This window comes from Phyllostomus discolor, chromosome 4 (assembly GCF_004126475.2).
Source record: "Phyllostomus discolor isolate MPI-MPIP mPhyDis1 chromosome 4, mPhyDis1.pri.v3, whole genome shotgun sequence".
In the NCBI taxonomy this organism is placed as follows: domain Eukaryota; kingdom Metazoa; phylum Chordata; class Mammalia; order Chiroptera; family Phyllostomidae; genus Phyllostomus; species Phyllostomus discolor.
Genome location: NC_040906.2, coordinates 26142945 through 26158093, shown reverse-complemented (window position 1 = coordinate 26158093; position 15149 = coordinate 26142945). Strand labels below are relative to the sequence as shown.

The window sequence follows — 15149 nt, the reverse complement described above, 5'->3', positions numbered from 1 at the left end:
ACACTTTACAGAGAACATACTATATTCTAGGCATAGTTTTCAAAATTTTATTGGTATAGTCTCACTGAATCATTACAATAACCCTATAAAATAGTTACCATAGCCATATTTTACAGATGAGGAAACTGAGGATAAGAGAAGTTCAAAAACCTCATCCCAGAGCACACATCTAGTAAGCAGTAGATCCAGGACTTGAACTCATGTCTGTCTGACCCCAGTAATATTCTTCACCACTATGCTGGGCTCTCTAGTGTCTCTCTGTCCTCTCATCAAATCCTTACTTACTAGCACTTTCCCCAGAGCTGCAAGGGAGATGCAAGAAAAATAAAAAGAATGGAGACCTAGTTAAGTGCTATGTGTGAGGTGAAGGTGTGTCATGAAAATAAAATCTAAAACAGGGGAGACAGAATTTCACACAACTGACTGTAATCAATACTCCAGTATGATATAACATGTTATTGCACATGAGGTAATAGGGAAAAAATAAGTACTGGGTGGGAATGAGACCAGGAGTTAAATTTGGTTTTTCAAAGACACTAAAATAGGGGATAGTCTGACAGTGGCCAGAGGGGAGAGAAGGGGGAATTTCAGGGGGGAATGGGTAGGGATTACAGGAACAAATTTGGAGGACACATGGACAAAAACTAGGGGTGGGGGGTAATGGGGGGAAGGGGGGAGGGTTGGGTGGGTGGGCTGGAATGGGAGTAGGGGGGAGAAAACTGTACTTGAACAATGATTAAAATAAAAAAAAATAAATTTGGTTTTTGCCATTTACCAGTTGTACACATGTCTGGATCAATCAGGGACTCTACAAGACACATAGAGTTCAAATAAGAGACTCAGTGAAAGGACTCTATTTTGAGAGATGTTAAAGAGGGTAAGGGGCAGAAAATGTTAGTGCAGTCAGGTGTCAGCAATGGTGGAAGCTGATGCCATTCCCAGGACTGAAAGGGTCAGAGGAACAACTGATGAGGACTGGCATCATAGAAGGGGGTTCAGAGCTACCTGACAAGAGCTATCATTGTGCACAGTTTCTGTTACTGCCAGAGACAGGGCCCTGTCTCTGAATTTGGGAGAGAGCAGGGAAGAAATACCCTGACCTCCATCCTTGTGCATTCTGGTGCCTCCTATCAGCTGATCCCTCCCCAAAGCCAACCTGCCAGGGTCTGTCTCCCAGGTGGAGAACGGATGTGAAAAAGGAGAATGAAGAATAACTTTGAGCAAGTCACTTCCTTCCTCTAAATTTCAGTTTATCAATGCCTGTTATGTTAATAGTGGCCTTACAATTTTTACTTTCCACTTTCTCTTTTGAAAAACTTCAGTTTTACAAAGAATTTGTAAGAACAGTACCACGAACTCACAGTTATAAGCTTCACCTAGATTCACCAATTGTTATCATCATATTACTATTTCTCTCTGCTAACATATATATATATATATATATATACATATTTTTGCTTAACCATTTGAGAGTTATTTGCCAACACCCTGAGACTTCATTCATAAATACTTAAGTAAATATCACCTAAAAAAAACCATGTCCCTCTATATAACTCCAATACAATGATCATACTCAACAAATTTAACATTAACACAATGTTATTATCAATTATCATCTAATTCAAATTTCCCCAAGTGTCTCAATAACGTGCTTTGCAGTTGTTTTATTTTTTCTCAGTCAAGGATCACACATAGGATTTTGTTGTCATGTCTCCTTAATCTCTTTTAAACTAAAAAAGTTTTTCAAGGTTTTTTAACCTTTCATAATATTAACATTTTCAAGGAATCAAAGTCCAGTTTTGATGGTCATTTTTTAAAAATTTGCAAAAAGATCCCAATTTGGATTTGTCTAATTATTTTTTCATGATTAGGTTTAATTTGAACAACTTTGGCAATCACACTGTGTTTCCTTCTCAGTGCACCTGGAGGCACATGATGTCAGAATGTCTAACCATGGGTGATCTTCACTTTGATTACTTGGTTAAGGCAGTAGCTGTTAGATTTATCCATTACCTTTCCCCTTTGTAATTACCACATAATCTATGGGATAATATGTATGAATATGTCTTTTTTACCAACATTCTTTCACCTGGTGGCTTTTATAACCATTGAATTTTCTTGCTATGGCAGATATAGTTTCATAAAAGTATAATTAGGGGACCTCGTAAGACTTTTTTGAAAGGTCCTGTTATAACCCTCATTTCTTTTTATATTAAATGGTTTTTTATTCATTTATCCCTTCATTTATGAAATGTTTATAGAGTGCTCATTATGTGCCTTGGCCTTGTGAAATTTTCATCAGTGGCTTTATGGTTGCCTAAACGAGTGTCTTTAGGTCAGATTTATATCCTGTGCTCCAGATACATATTGGCAACTGCTTTTGTGTCACTTCACCATATCATTTATGGATACCTTAAACTTGAGTGGCCAAATTGTACTCATCACCTTCAGTCTATTCTTGTTATGTTCTCTAGTCCAGTAAATTGCACCTCTGTTTTCTCAGTGACTCTATAATAAAAAGGACTCCTATTTATTGAGTGGCCAGGTGCCGTAATGTGTCTCTTATGCATGTTACATGCATTATCTCATTTAGTCCTTGCAATAGCCTTGAGAAGGAGGCACCATTTTCTGGAGGACATTGGATTCTCAGCCTAGATCAACAGCTAGCAATTCAAATTCACTTATGCTAGGATTCAAATTCACTTCTCTTGACTTTAAAGTCTTTGCTTAGCAATTAACATCTTTGCTGACTTCAAATCCTGGCTCTGCCATTGACTATGGAGGATTTTCTAAGTCTTATGGACTCTCAGTGCCTTGGTTTCCTCCTTTATAAATTAAGAAAAACAACAATTCCTGTCTTGTAGAGTAGTTTCGAGACTTGAATGAGATAAAACTAGACGAATACTTGAACAATTCCTAGGAGCAACACCCAAGGCCACAGCACCTCCCAAGCCATAAATCCAGTGTCATCCTAAATTCCTCCATCCACTCACTGCTTGTTGATTATGGACCTTGTTGCCACTGCTGTCATCACCTTAGTTTGGACCATGAGTTGGCAGACCGTGGCCCACAGGCCAAATCCAGCCTCCACCTGTTTGTATAAGTTATGTTTTTTTTTAAATTGAAGTATAATTGACCTCATAAATAATTTTTTAAATACAACCATACTCATTCATTTATGTATGTTCTGTAGCTGCCTTCACCCTACAAAAGCAGGGTTAGGGAGTGAGAACAGATCACAGGGCCTGCAAAGCCTAATGTATTTACTCTCTGGCCCTTTACAGAAAAAGTTTGCCGAGTCCTTATTGCCTGGAGTATTTCAATAGTCTCCCTCCTGGTTTCCCCAGTTACATCTTATTCCTCTCTGAACCCACCCTCCCCAGCTTTCTTCCTATGTGAGAGGAAATTTCCCCAAAATGTGAATTCACTTATGCCAATTTGCTCCTTATGGTTCATTGGCCCTCACTCCTAAAAACATCAGCTTTCACCTATGGCTGTTCCCCTCACTGGTCTTTTCCACTGACCATAATAAATGCTTTATGCTATTCTCAACCTTAGCGCATGCTGTTCTTTCTGCCTGAATACCCATCCCTTGCCACTGTCTTTCATGATAAGCTCAGGTTTTACTTTCTCCAAGAAACCCTTTCTGGCCTCCACAGACTGATCCAATGGCTCCTCTACAGCTTGTACAATACTTCAGTTTTACTCTTTCCTAGTCATGGGGTTACCTGTCTTCCTCTCCTGCACTGTGGGTTCCCCAGAAAGGCAGGAATATACATTTTCCACTTTTTTTTTTGTCCAGTGCCCAGTCTGCGATCTAGCCCTTAATGAGTTCCCATAAGGTTGTTATTGCCTCCTGGCATTTCAGCTGGGGCTTGAAGGCTTATATAAGGTGATAAGGGAATATAGAAAAAAAGGCAGGTCAGGGGAGGTTTTTTGGAGGAGCTGATAATGTTGGTTAAGTTATGGAAGATGAGAAGGAGGATAACACAAGATAATAGGAGGAAAAAAAGGCAGTGATTAGACCTGAAAGAGGTGTGTTGGAGAAATGACAAACAGAAGAAGGAGCCATGCAAGGGAGTGCTGGAAGACAGGCTACAAAGAAAGGCATTTGGGGCATGTTTGATAGAGCCTCCTCCACTGTGCTGAGGTGCATGGACAACAGGAAGTCGTGGAGCACCGGGGCAGGCAAACACTGTATTCCATGTTGTAACTGTCTGTTAGCATGCCAGCCTTCTAGAAGTCTTAAAGCATTATCTCTGTTTTTGTCTTAAGTCCACACAATGCCTGGAATACCATGGGTTCTCAATAAATACTATTTCATCATTGAAATATGTGAAAACTCTCCAGTGTTAAAGAATGGTCCTCAGTGCTTAGTATTCTCTTATATGATGAACATTTGCCCTGTCTAAAATTTTCATAAATGTAAGAACTTCAGTCATATTTAACCTTAGTTTTTTGATTTTCTGCTTGAAAAAGTACTATTAAAACAATGTTTATCCTCTTATGAAAGGTTTGAATCTCTTAGAAAATTTTGGTTGATAGTTTTTGGATCTTCTCCAAACTCGACTTTCTCTTTGTTAAGGTTTTCAAGAGCACCTGAATTCTTTCCTAATCTGTAAAACCAGAGGCAGATCAGTTCATGTTTTGTGATTTTGGTATTTTCTTCCAGAGAAATGTTAAGTGGAGCTTGGAGAAATTAAAACTCTTATTTGTAAAGTATGCCAGGGATGGTGCCTCACAGGTAGAATGCAGAGCTTTTACTAATTATGTCTACAGATTAATTCCATCATTAGTTCAAGGACTCACAGAGCCAGCAGCTTAGTGGTTTGGGGGTGTCAATGAAATGCACAGAATGCTAAAAGATGCCTAGACAATTGGATAAAGTTGGGATTTAGGGGGGCTCCTGCACTCCAGGAAATTTTCCAAGTCTCCACTTAGTTATCCTCAAAATGCAGAAAAGGCTTCAGTTTCAAATTGAGTTCATTTTCCATTCTTGGATTGGTCTTGTTTTGTTCAGTTTTAGTTTGAGTGTTTGAGGTTATCATTTCGACGTAACAGCTAAACCCACGGCTTCCTTTCTCGTAAAACCAAAACAAAAAGGCTTTCTATTCAGGTGCCTTCTACATGTACTGAGTGTATATAGCTGGGATAAAAGCCAGCTATATAAAGTCCTTGATTCTGTGTGGGTTCAAACACATTTCAAAGCTTCAGGATCTTGAAAGGTTTCACTCTGCTTCCTGAAGACCTGAACACTGCTTCCATAACGCCATGGCTTGCTTTGGATTCCGGAGGCATGAGGCTCGGCTGGACCTGCCTTGTAGGACCTGGCCCTGCACTGCCCTGTTTTCTCTCCTTTTCATCCCTGTCTTCTCCAGAGGTAAGTGAGGCTTTTGGAACATGAAGGTGGAGGAGGTGTTTCTCCCACCTGGGTTTCATTTCTTTCAGCAGTCAAGGGCAGTGATTTCTAGCAAAGCCAGAAGCTAAAGGTAAAACTCCAATCTCCAGGCTTGGAGAGCTTTGTTTCCCTAGGCAGGCAGGGCACGGCTGGCAGCAGCAAATAAGCAGAGATACAATTCATAGCAGAGTGTCAGGCGTTGAGTAGAGGCTTAATGAATACATCTGAGTTGGTTTGGGAGACACAGGCAATTTTAGACACTTCTATATGACTGAAAGAAAATGCTGTAAAGTTAGGGAACTTAAGAGAGAAAAGATATATTCAGTTCTGAATACATTTCAGCTTGGAATCAGGGCAAGTTCAAGGTTTTTCTTTTTAAAAAGACATTAATTGAAGCAAATCATGGAAAGTCTCTTCTCTGTCCAATTCAAGGTTTTAAGGTCCTCCAATTCAATTTTATAAACTAATTAGCCAGCTTGTTTAACATTTAAGTCTTTACTCCATTCAAAATTTTAAGATCTTCTTAACCGACTCTATAAACTAGTTAGCTAATTATTTAAAAAATGAAAGCAGTCTGAAATTGTAAAACAAAGAAAAGGAAGAAAGAAAGTCATAAGTCTGGCATAAGATACTTAATTGCTGCCTGATCTATCTGTGGATTCTCCAGTTTTCAGGTAAAATAAACCTCTTTAGATGCTGATACCAGGTTTGTTACATAGTGTAAAGTGATAAGCATTCCCACTGAATTTCAAACTTCTCTCTCTCTTGAACTTCTTGCTAAGAAATCATATAGTTTGTATAAAGTCAAAAGATGTTTAATGATTTAATTTTTACTGATAAGAAATATTCATATACCTTTTATTATTTCACATGTTTTGAACATTAAAAATTAAATAGTCTTAGAAGTACTCCAATTTCCTTTTTAAGGCATTTAACTCAACCTATAAATCCTCCTATGGTGAATACTGGGAAACTGAACATGACCAGATTTAGTAGAGATAATTGGGAGCTTGTCTGGGGTGGGGCAGGAAACTTGGTCTTCGTTAAGCTTCAAGTCAACACAATAATGATTTTTGAGTGTCAGTTTGTGAAAGATATAATGGCTGCTCCCAAGTGTTTATCAGCCAAAGGCATACACTAGAGGAGGCATTATTAGTGGACAAAAAGGCTTAATACAGGGCAGAACTTGATTAAGTACTGTAATCAAGTTATAGCAATGCAGAGGATGTTCAGAGGGCGTCTCTGATAGACACAGATGAAGATTGAAGAAGGAGATTATTGTCTAACCGGGGCTACTGGATTAACTATGGCAATGGCAGCTATCCTACTGTTGTCTCATCTGAGGACAGATGTTGTCAAGTACAGGTTCCTAGGGAAAAGGACTAGCACCTTCAGTATAGAGGAATTTATATATAAGGAGAGGTGTCCTGGAATCTCAGGCTAGACTGATAGGTTAGGATTGGATCATTAAGGATATTGAATGTTATTTACATTATTTGTTTTTGTAGTAAGTGTTATGTAGACATCAAAAAGTTTGAGCTGAATGAGTGACATGGTTCAGTCCAAATTTGGGGTGTCACTTGTATAATTGACTGGAGAGGAGTTAGGTAAAGGAATATAATTTGGCATGAAGGCACCATATTTTAGATGATGTGAACCTTTTTTGAATGGAACACTAACCTCTCTTATTCTGTAGAAACTAGAGGGAAAAAGAACACCCTGTGAGGGTGTTCAAGTGAGGAGAGAGGGCAGCGGAAGACGTGGTGGCAGTGGCAGGGGAAGCCCACAGAAGTTAACAGCAGGGATGCCTCAGCCTGGAGAGGAAACGACCCGGTGCCCTCTGCTTTGTGGCTTTCTTCATCTAGCAGCATCCCTCACTCTAAGATAATAATGCCAGGGAAGGGGGTGGCTGGCGCAATAAGCCAACATGCAGCTACTTGTGGGTAATGGAGGTATAAGGCCAGGAAAATGTGGGCAAAAGTTTCTGAGATATGCTTTGAGATATACGTCAATAATCTGTACCTTAGCCTCCAAAGTGTCCTCTATTACTCATAGTTCCTGAACTATAGTTCCTTTAGTTGTATTATAACCTTAGAATACCAGAGTTGGAAGGCACCCTGATATTATCTGATTTAATCCCCTTTTCCTACATGTCAGAGAAAATGAAGTCCACAGGACAAGAGTGACAAATCGTACATTTCATGGTAGAGTCAGGGCTTCTGTGTGTCACGTCGATGATCTTTCTGCTACAACCAACTGCCTTCAAGAAACTATTTTCCAGTAAGAAAACACCTTTATAGAGAGTAGCTGGGAGATAGCTGAGAGGTGGAGGGAAATCTGTAATGGGTGGTGAAGGGAAGGGATGGGAGAGTGAGGGACTTGTTTAAAGGGAAGAGGAAAACTGAAAGGTAATGTTGGAGGATGCCCATCAAAGATAAACCCTCTCTGATTTTTGCTGGGGCCTGATGGTGTGTGAGCATGAGTTACTGAGCCTCCTTCGGTTTTTCCATGGCAGGGATGCATGTGGCCCAGCCTGCAGTGGTGCTGGCCAGCAGCCAGGGTGTTGCCAACTTTGCGTGTGAGTATGCGTCTTTGGGAAAAGCCGAAGAGGTCCGGGTGACAGTGCTGCGGCAGGTTGGCAGCCAGATGATTGAAGTCTGTGCCACAACGTACGTCGTGGAGAATGAGTTGACCTTCCTGGATGATTCCACCTGCATTGGTACTTCCAGTGGAAACAAAGTGAACCTCACCATCCAAGGGCTGAGGGCCATGGACACGGGGCTCTACATTTGCAAGGTGGAGCTCATGTATCCACCTCCCTACTATGTGGGCATGGGCAATGGAACGCAGATTTATGTCATTGGTGAGCAAAGTCATATCACTAAACTGACACCTTTTGTACTACTGTCTTCTTAGCATGAAAATAGTTTTGCTCCTTAATGTCAGGTGGTTCATCTTTAAGATTGTGAAAATTCTCTTTAAGAGTTCTCTGGCATACCACATGGTAGCCATTTTTTTTAAGTATGGGTGGCAATTCACACAGCATTCTGACTATAAAATAAAATGGGTTGGAGAAGGTAATTTTTCTATTGACAGTGTGGGGAACTTGCTCTGGAATGATAACCATCATTAAGGTTGCCCTCATGCCTTTGATATGACACTACTGGGGAAGTAGCACCAAATAGTAGGACTTACCTGTGGGCTAGAAATATTATTAAGGCTTGGAAGCTCAAATTTCTTCATTTTTCATCAATGGGGAAGTAGGGCCTTAAAGTTTAGAGTGTCTCAGCGGGGCTCTGCTTTGTTTTGTGTTGCAGATCCAGAACCATGCCCTGATTCTGATTTCCTCCTCTGGATCCTTGCAGCAGTTAGTTCGGGGTTGTTTTTTTACAGCTTCCTCATCACAGCTGTTTCTTTGAGCAAAATGGTGAGTGGGATGCTGACAATGCACCATTTTCAGTGGGGATACCTTTAGTGATGACAAGTGACCAGATGACGCTTTTGAGTTTAGTTTTCTTGAGATGAAGCAATAAATGAGGAAGGGGAAGGACAGTGGTAAAGAACACACTAGAACCCATGGCATTGGCCTTTGAGGTTTCAGGATGACTGGTATTTTAGATGAATGTGTTTGACATCGAATATTTGTGTGCTTCTGACCAGGGTTTCAGTTTGAGTAACCGTTTGAACAACATGGGGCAGCTGTTTTGCTCTTTCTCTTCATGACAATTGTGCTTAGGTTAACAACCCTGAAATTTAAGATTAGGTTGGGCAAAATGCTACTAGGGAAGACCATGCAGCTGGGCAGATTTTATTCTCTCCCTTAATGTCTCTCTACTTCACCAGGAAGCCACCTCTCAGCGCTACCCAACTTGTGTCTTCCCTGTCTACACTGTAATTATCCACAAAATACCTGTTCAGGGCTCCCTGTTACCCTGAAAGTACCCAGTTGGCTTGACTGGAAACTTTTGACCTCCCCTCCAACCCAGTTAAAGAGAACCTCAGTTTTCACTTATTACAGCTGTTGGCGGAAGAGGAGGAGGTATGGGATCTGGCCTCCTATTAAGATTTCCTTCTGAAAGTCCTTTTCAGCTAACTCTGCTTAAGGCTGGTTTTATCGTAAACTTCCTCTCTTTCCTCCCTCTCCCCCGCCTCTTCCTTCTCTCCCACCCCAGTGCTCTTTCTCTCTCTGCCTTCCTTTCTCCCTGCTTCCTTCTCCCCACCCCAAGAACCTGTTCTGTTGCTGTAGCTTCTTCCCATCTCATTTGCTACAAACTGCCACGCTGACTAGTATGCCAGACATCAATTTATGGAGGTGATAAAAACTGGGAACTGATGTGGACCGAGAAAGAGTGATAAAGAGTATATGAGGAGTGGAGATGAGAAATACAGCTCTCAAACAGGATAACTAAAGTTTATTATCACCCTCATCCATTCCAAGGACAACATCTAGTCATTTACCATTAAGCATTTGGGGTGTTTTTTTTTTTTTTTCTGAAGCTTTCCCAAAGACTCTTCCTTCTATCTTCCAGTCAGGAGAAATGATTGCTATTTTACATCTATAGCACAGAATTATTTATCAAAAATGAATTTTAATAGCTAAAATCAAGAAAATCTCCTGGGACTTATAATTCTGTATGTTTTGAACACTCAATTTTCAGTAGGGGAAGGACCCAATAGTTGTTGAGTCCTATTATAGTTAGAAGTGGCTTCCATACTTCTCAATAATAATTACTGTTTCTCTTTTGTGTTTGGCAGATAAAGAAAAGAAGCCCTCTTACTACAGGGGTCTATGTGAAAATGCCCCCAACTGAGCCAGAATGTGAAAAGCAATTTCAGCCTTATTTTATTCCCATCAATTGAGAGACTATAAAGAAGAAAGACCATTTTCTAATTTCTAAGAGCAGAGGCAATTCTATCTTTTTGCTATCCAGTTATTTTCATTTGTTTGTGTACTTTGGGGGAGACTAATCTCTCTTTGACATAAAGCTGGATGCAGAACCCAAATTAAGTGTACTACAGTTTAAAGGAAAGGAGCAGAAAAACAGAGCCAGGAAGTTTCTGTCACATCAGATCCAATTTTAGTAAAAACATCACTTGGGAGCAATATGCAGATGCAGCATTATGATGTGGAACCAAGGAAATAAGTTAGGGGATGGTACAGTTCTGGCAAAGCAAAGGAAGATAGTAAGGGTGAGGGTGATATTGTATACACCTTGTATTTACACGTGAGAAGTTTGTAGCTGAAATGATGTTTTCAAGTTAAATTTTTTATGCTGTGTTACTTTTCTTAACAAGTGTATAATCAAATGACTAGTTTAAAAATACTCACATGGCTATATTTTAGCCGGTGATTCCAAGGGTTGTATTGTACCAATATGTATTTTTTATTTGATAGTATTGTGCATGGGGCCACATGTGCTTTTGTGTACTTGCTGATAGTTTGAATATAAACACTATATGGCAGTGTCTTCCCACCATGGGTTCAGGGGAAGTTGGGTGAAGGGCTCAGGACACTAATACACCAGGTAGAATATAAACTCACCTGCTAACTGGCTTGGAAACTGGATGAGGTCATGGCAGATTCGTGTAGACATGTTGGGCTGAATTGGTGTTGACATGTGCTTTGGGCTTTTACGCTAGCTCCTTTTAATGGTTTGCAAGGAAACCAAAGTTAGTGATAATCGAGTTAACTTGATAGAACACCACTGTGGAGAGAATGGTTCATTCCCACAGTCCTATGGGTGTGAACTTCAAGGAAGCTCTAGTTACATGGGACGCCAATTCCTTACACATGGTTAACACCACAAACAGAAAAAAGAAGCAGGTAGCATAACAGGGTGCATTAAGGTTTCTGAAAGCTAACACTGTTGGTGTTTTTAAACTCAATATTTTCCATGAAAATGCAACAACATGTATAATATTTTTAATTAAATAAAATCTGTGGTGGTCATTTTCTGAAGTTGTTATTTTCCTTGTATTTGAGTATTGTGTTTGAGTTTGCTTTTGATTGATTCATTCAGCATTAGGTGGCTTCTCCAATATTAGAATACTGGGAAAAGAATGAACAAATCCAAAAGGGCAAATAATGCTTCATGAGTTAGCTGTCTATCATCCCATGACCTGTAAGCCGTTCTTGGAAGAACTAGTCTCTGTCCTTTGATTTCTTCACAGCTGTTTGAGTTATAAAGTGGCTACCATAGACAGAGCAATCTTTGATAAATCACACAGCACTCTATTTAGCACAGGTTCTTCACCTCCTCTTTCTTTCCCACAGCTTCCTCAGCTCAACTCTGTCACACATTGCAGTTGCCACAGCAACTCCAGTGTTGTGAACCGTGCCTCTTCCAGCCATTTAGATCTGTTCCATGGCTAATAGAGCTTTCCTCCATAGTTTCCAAATGGACTGTTTCACAGATGCAAGGAAAACATACCTGTGGCTCTGTGTTACCATCAGCTGGCAGGCCTGGCCCACTGAGCCCTCTGTGGTTCCTGGTTAACCAATTGTGCCCTCAGCCTGTTTGGTTTCCACACAAGGTTTCTCATTCTTGACCTCCACATCCTGTTATTGTCTTGTGAAATGTTTCTCAGTGTGGCCAAAGACCACCTGTAACTGAATCAACTTGCTAAAAATGCTGATTCAAGTGCTTGGCTTTATGTGCACTGAATCAGAATCTTTTGGGCAATGGAGCCAAGAGTTTGCTCTCCCAGCATTGACTCTCAGTGCTTCTCGTACCCGTCAAGTTTTGAGAATCACTGCTTAGGCAACTCTCTTCCCTTGTCCACTATAGCTCTCTCTCTCTCTTTTCCAGAAAGTGCTAATAAACAAATAAGACAGCACATAATGAACATTCCATAAAGATTTGTTAAGTAAAATGAATAGGTCTTTCAGTATACGATATAGCAGTTACCTAGAATGAGCTCTTACTATGTTGAAGATTGTACCTCTGACGCTCTTGGCCTTTGGTCGGAAGTCATTAAGAAACACACAGTTTAGGAGCTCCACTGAATAGTGTGATGCCATTTCTACCTTTCCAAATGTATTTAGAGAGATAATTCTTTTCCATAACTGATGCCTGATCTAAGTGACAGTGAGGGCCTTAGATAAGGGACTTCTCAAGTATTTCTCAGACACCGTTAGATGATGGTCTACTTTATATAAACTTAATGTTTTCTCTACTACTTTGTGAAATTCTACTATTAGCTATTCATTGAGTTGAACATTGTCTTCTTTACTCAGTCTCAGTCTTTAAAAAGTAAAGTACTTCTTAGATCAGGATCCTACCATCATAGACAATTAGGACTGGAGAAGCAATCTTGGAAATAATTTTAGAAGAAAATGAGGCTCAGAGACATTAGGAAACTTGTCCCAGGTCACAGAAGGAGGAAGGATTTGAACCATGCTGAGAGGCCAGTTCTGTTGATTTTCACATCAGGGCTCCGCAGTGGGTAACATGGTGAACCTTTCAGCCCAAGAGCTGTTCTTTTCAGGCTGCTTTTCTTCCCACCTCCATCCCAGATGCTCTATGAAGCCTCGATGTGATCATTACCATGGTTTCTGGCCTGATGGTGACACCATGTTTTCTATCTCTCCCTGAATCTCAGGTGACTCAGCCTGTCCTCAGCCATCTTGCAACAGAATGCTGCAGAGGAAAACACAAAACAACCACTGCAGTAGTCAACCACTGTGTTGCCTGCAGTACACTGAGAAATATTCCAAATTCTGCTGGAAGTCATATAACAATCTAGGGAAAAGATGCATGCTTTTTTTTTTATCCTACACAGTCAGGTTACCATAGCAACCAACAGTGTTATAAAAACACATTAGTCACACAAAGTGATTTAATCTACTCAAACAACAACAAACAATAACAACAAAAGGCTGTCCCTGGGAAAAATTGTAGAAAATACATTTCAGAGGTGATTTCAAATTTTAGAAAGCAATGCAAACAATTTCTCATGTACAGCACTTTCCTTAGGTTGTTTCCTTTTTCTTCTTGCTTCACCTTGACATTTTAGTCCATCTTGCAGTCATCCAAATATTAGCATATTTTCCATATCTTTTGAAAATGAGTCTTGATTTCCTTCTTTGTAGTTAATTTACAACTCAGACATAGTCTCTAGTCTCCTGTGAACATTTTTTTTTGCTTGTGGTACATCAAAGTTATCTTTAACTATGACTGGACTTTAAGGAGAGAAAGCTTGGATTTGTGAATGAAGACCAGCATTCCCTAGCACTCCTTTCCTATTTAGGAGCCATCATTTGGATACAGTTTCTTGAGCTTCTTATTCTCAATGAAGTGGGAAAAGAAACCAACTTGTGAGGTCTTTAACATTTCATGGATGTACTTAGCTAAAGCAAGTCTCACAATAACCCTGCAGAAGAGGTAGTGCCTTTACCCTCATTTTATAGATGAGAAAACTGAGGTTCTGAGAGGTTTTATTACTCTCCCAAAGCCACACAGTTGGTAAGTAGCAGAGTTAGGGTTAGAACTGATGCTGAATTCCAAAGCCCACGTTCTTTTCAAATGACCATGTCTAAATTCTGGGAGCTACCTGCCAAAGGAAAAAGGGAAAATGGAAAGTGCTGGAGAAGTAAAGCATGTATCATGGGGGTTGCAAATAGGTGTCAGAATAAGGAAATACTCTTTGGACAATATTTTTAAGTTTATAAACTATTTATTAACAGAAAAGGCTTACAGATCATTTCCTCTTGGCCACACCCATAGTGTGACCCCAGTGGCCTGTGGACTTGGTGTGCTGGCTTTGAACACGAAGACCCCAGAACCTGGCTATATTGTCCATCCTTCATGTCCTTCTGTCTGTTCAAGTACCAGACTGGAATCTTGTACTGGCATGGATTCTGCATAACGGTGGTCATGTATTCCACCTCATCCTCAGTGAACTCTCCTATCCTCTTGGTGAGGTTGATGTCGGCTTTCCTCAACACCACACTCTTAACTGCACTGATGGCAAGGCCCATTTTCTGCCATCCATTGATACTGGTGTAGTACTCATAAAATGTGCTGGAATTTCTCGGCAATCCCTAGAGATATGGCAGCAGCAACCATGTGGAAGAGAGCTGGACAAATATTTTGAAAGGTTTTTTGAAGATGCTCATGCTGAGATTACATCCAGCAGTTGAGAGTGGTAACTGGAGAAAGAAGACAACAGGAAGAAGAAGACATGGAAACGTGGACCATTGGTTTCTGTCCACACTGTTAGCAGTAGCTATTTCCCACTCAATGGTGCCCAAGTCAGTGTGGCAACATGGCTTCTCAGCAGAGATGGGGAAGACGGAAACCATTGATACAGCCAGCAGCAAGCTTTGATTTTCACATAACCTGTAGTGTGTTCTCTGAAAATGGGGTCATTCCCTGATCAAAACAGGCTAGAGGTAATAAAAAGTCATGGCCAGTGAAAGGCAATGGCAGTTACCTTGCATGTATATCTGTGACCCTTGGGATGGGGCTAGTCCGTAAAAGAAAAATAATTAGCCTAGAGCAAAAGATGAGATTGGGAAGTGGGGGTAAAGAGAAGGGAGACTTTCAGTTGGGGTTAAAAGGTGCTGGAAAATAGAAATGAGTCCTTTTGAGGAAAAAAAAAAAACCAGGGACAAAAGCAGAAGACAGAGGCCTGAAGATCTCCCAATGTCAAATAAAAAAAAATAAAGTGGACCAGCATTCTATGAACAAAATTATTAAGTAAGGCTCAATGCCACACAGAACATCAAAGACCAAGAGAAACACAGGTC

At 40.3% G+C, this 15149-nt stretch overlaps 1 protein-coding gene and 1 pseudogene across 1 annotated transcript; one reads left to right on the top strand and one right to left on the bottom strand.

The window, feature by feature from the left end:
- The first annotated feature begins 5071 nt into the window (after positions 1-5071).
- Positions 5072-11432, top strand: CTLA4 (cytotoxic T-lymphocyte associated protein 4). The gene is made up of 4 exons (XM_028510338.2): positions 5072-5380; positions 7914-8261; positions 8716-8825; positions 10154-11432. The coding sequence occupies exons 1-4, from the start codon at positions 5272-5274 to the stop codon at positions 10256-10258; spliced, it is 672 nt and encodes a 223-aa protein (XP_028366139.1). The 5' UTR covers positions 5072-5271; the 3' UTR covers positions 10259-11432.
- Positions 11433-14041: 2609 nt separating this feature from the next.
- LOC114494778 lies at positions 14042-14466 on the bottom strand (annotated as a pseudogene).
- Between the last annotated feature and the right edge of the window lie 683 nt (positions 14467-15149).

Bases quoted from the DNA above. Each gene is read 5' to 3' on its own strand.
- CTLA4 (XM_028510338.2), top strand. From the start codon at position 5,272: ATGGCTTGCTTTGGATTCCGGAGGCATGAGGCTCGGCTGGACCTGCCT. The intron at 5,381-7,913 runs GTAAGTGAGGCT...TTTCCATGGCAG, and splicing joins CATCCCTGTCTTCTCCAGAG to GGATGCATGTGGCCCAGCCT. The intron at 8,826-10,153 runs GTGAGTGGGATG...TGTGTTTGGCAG, and splicing joins CTGTTTCTTTGAGCAAAATG to ATAAAGAAAAGAAGCCCTCT.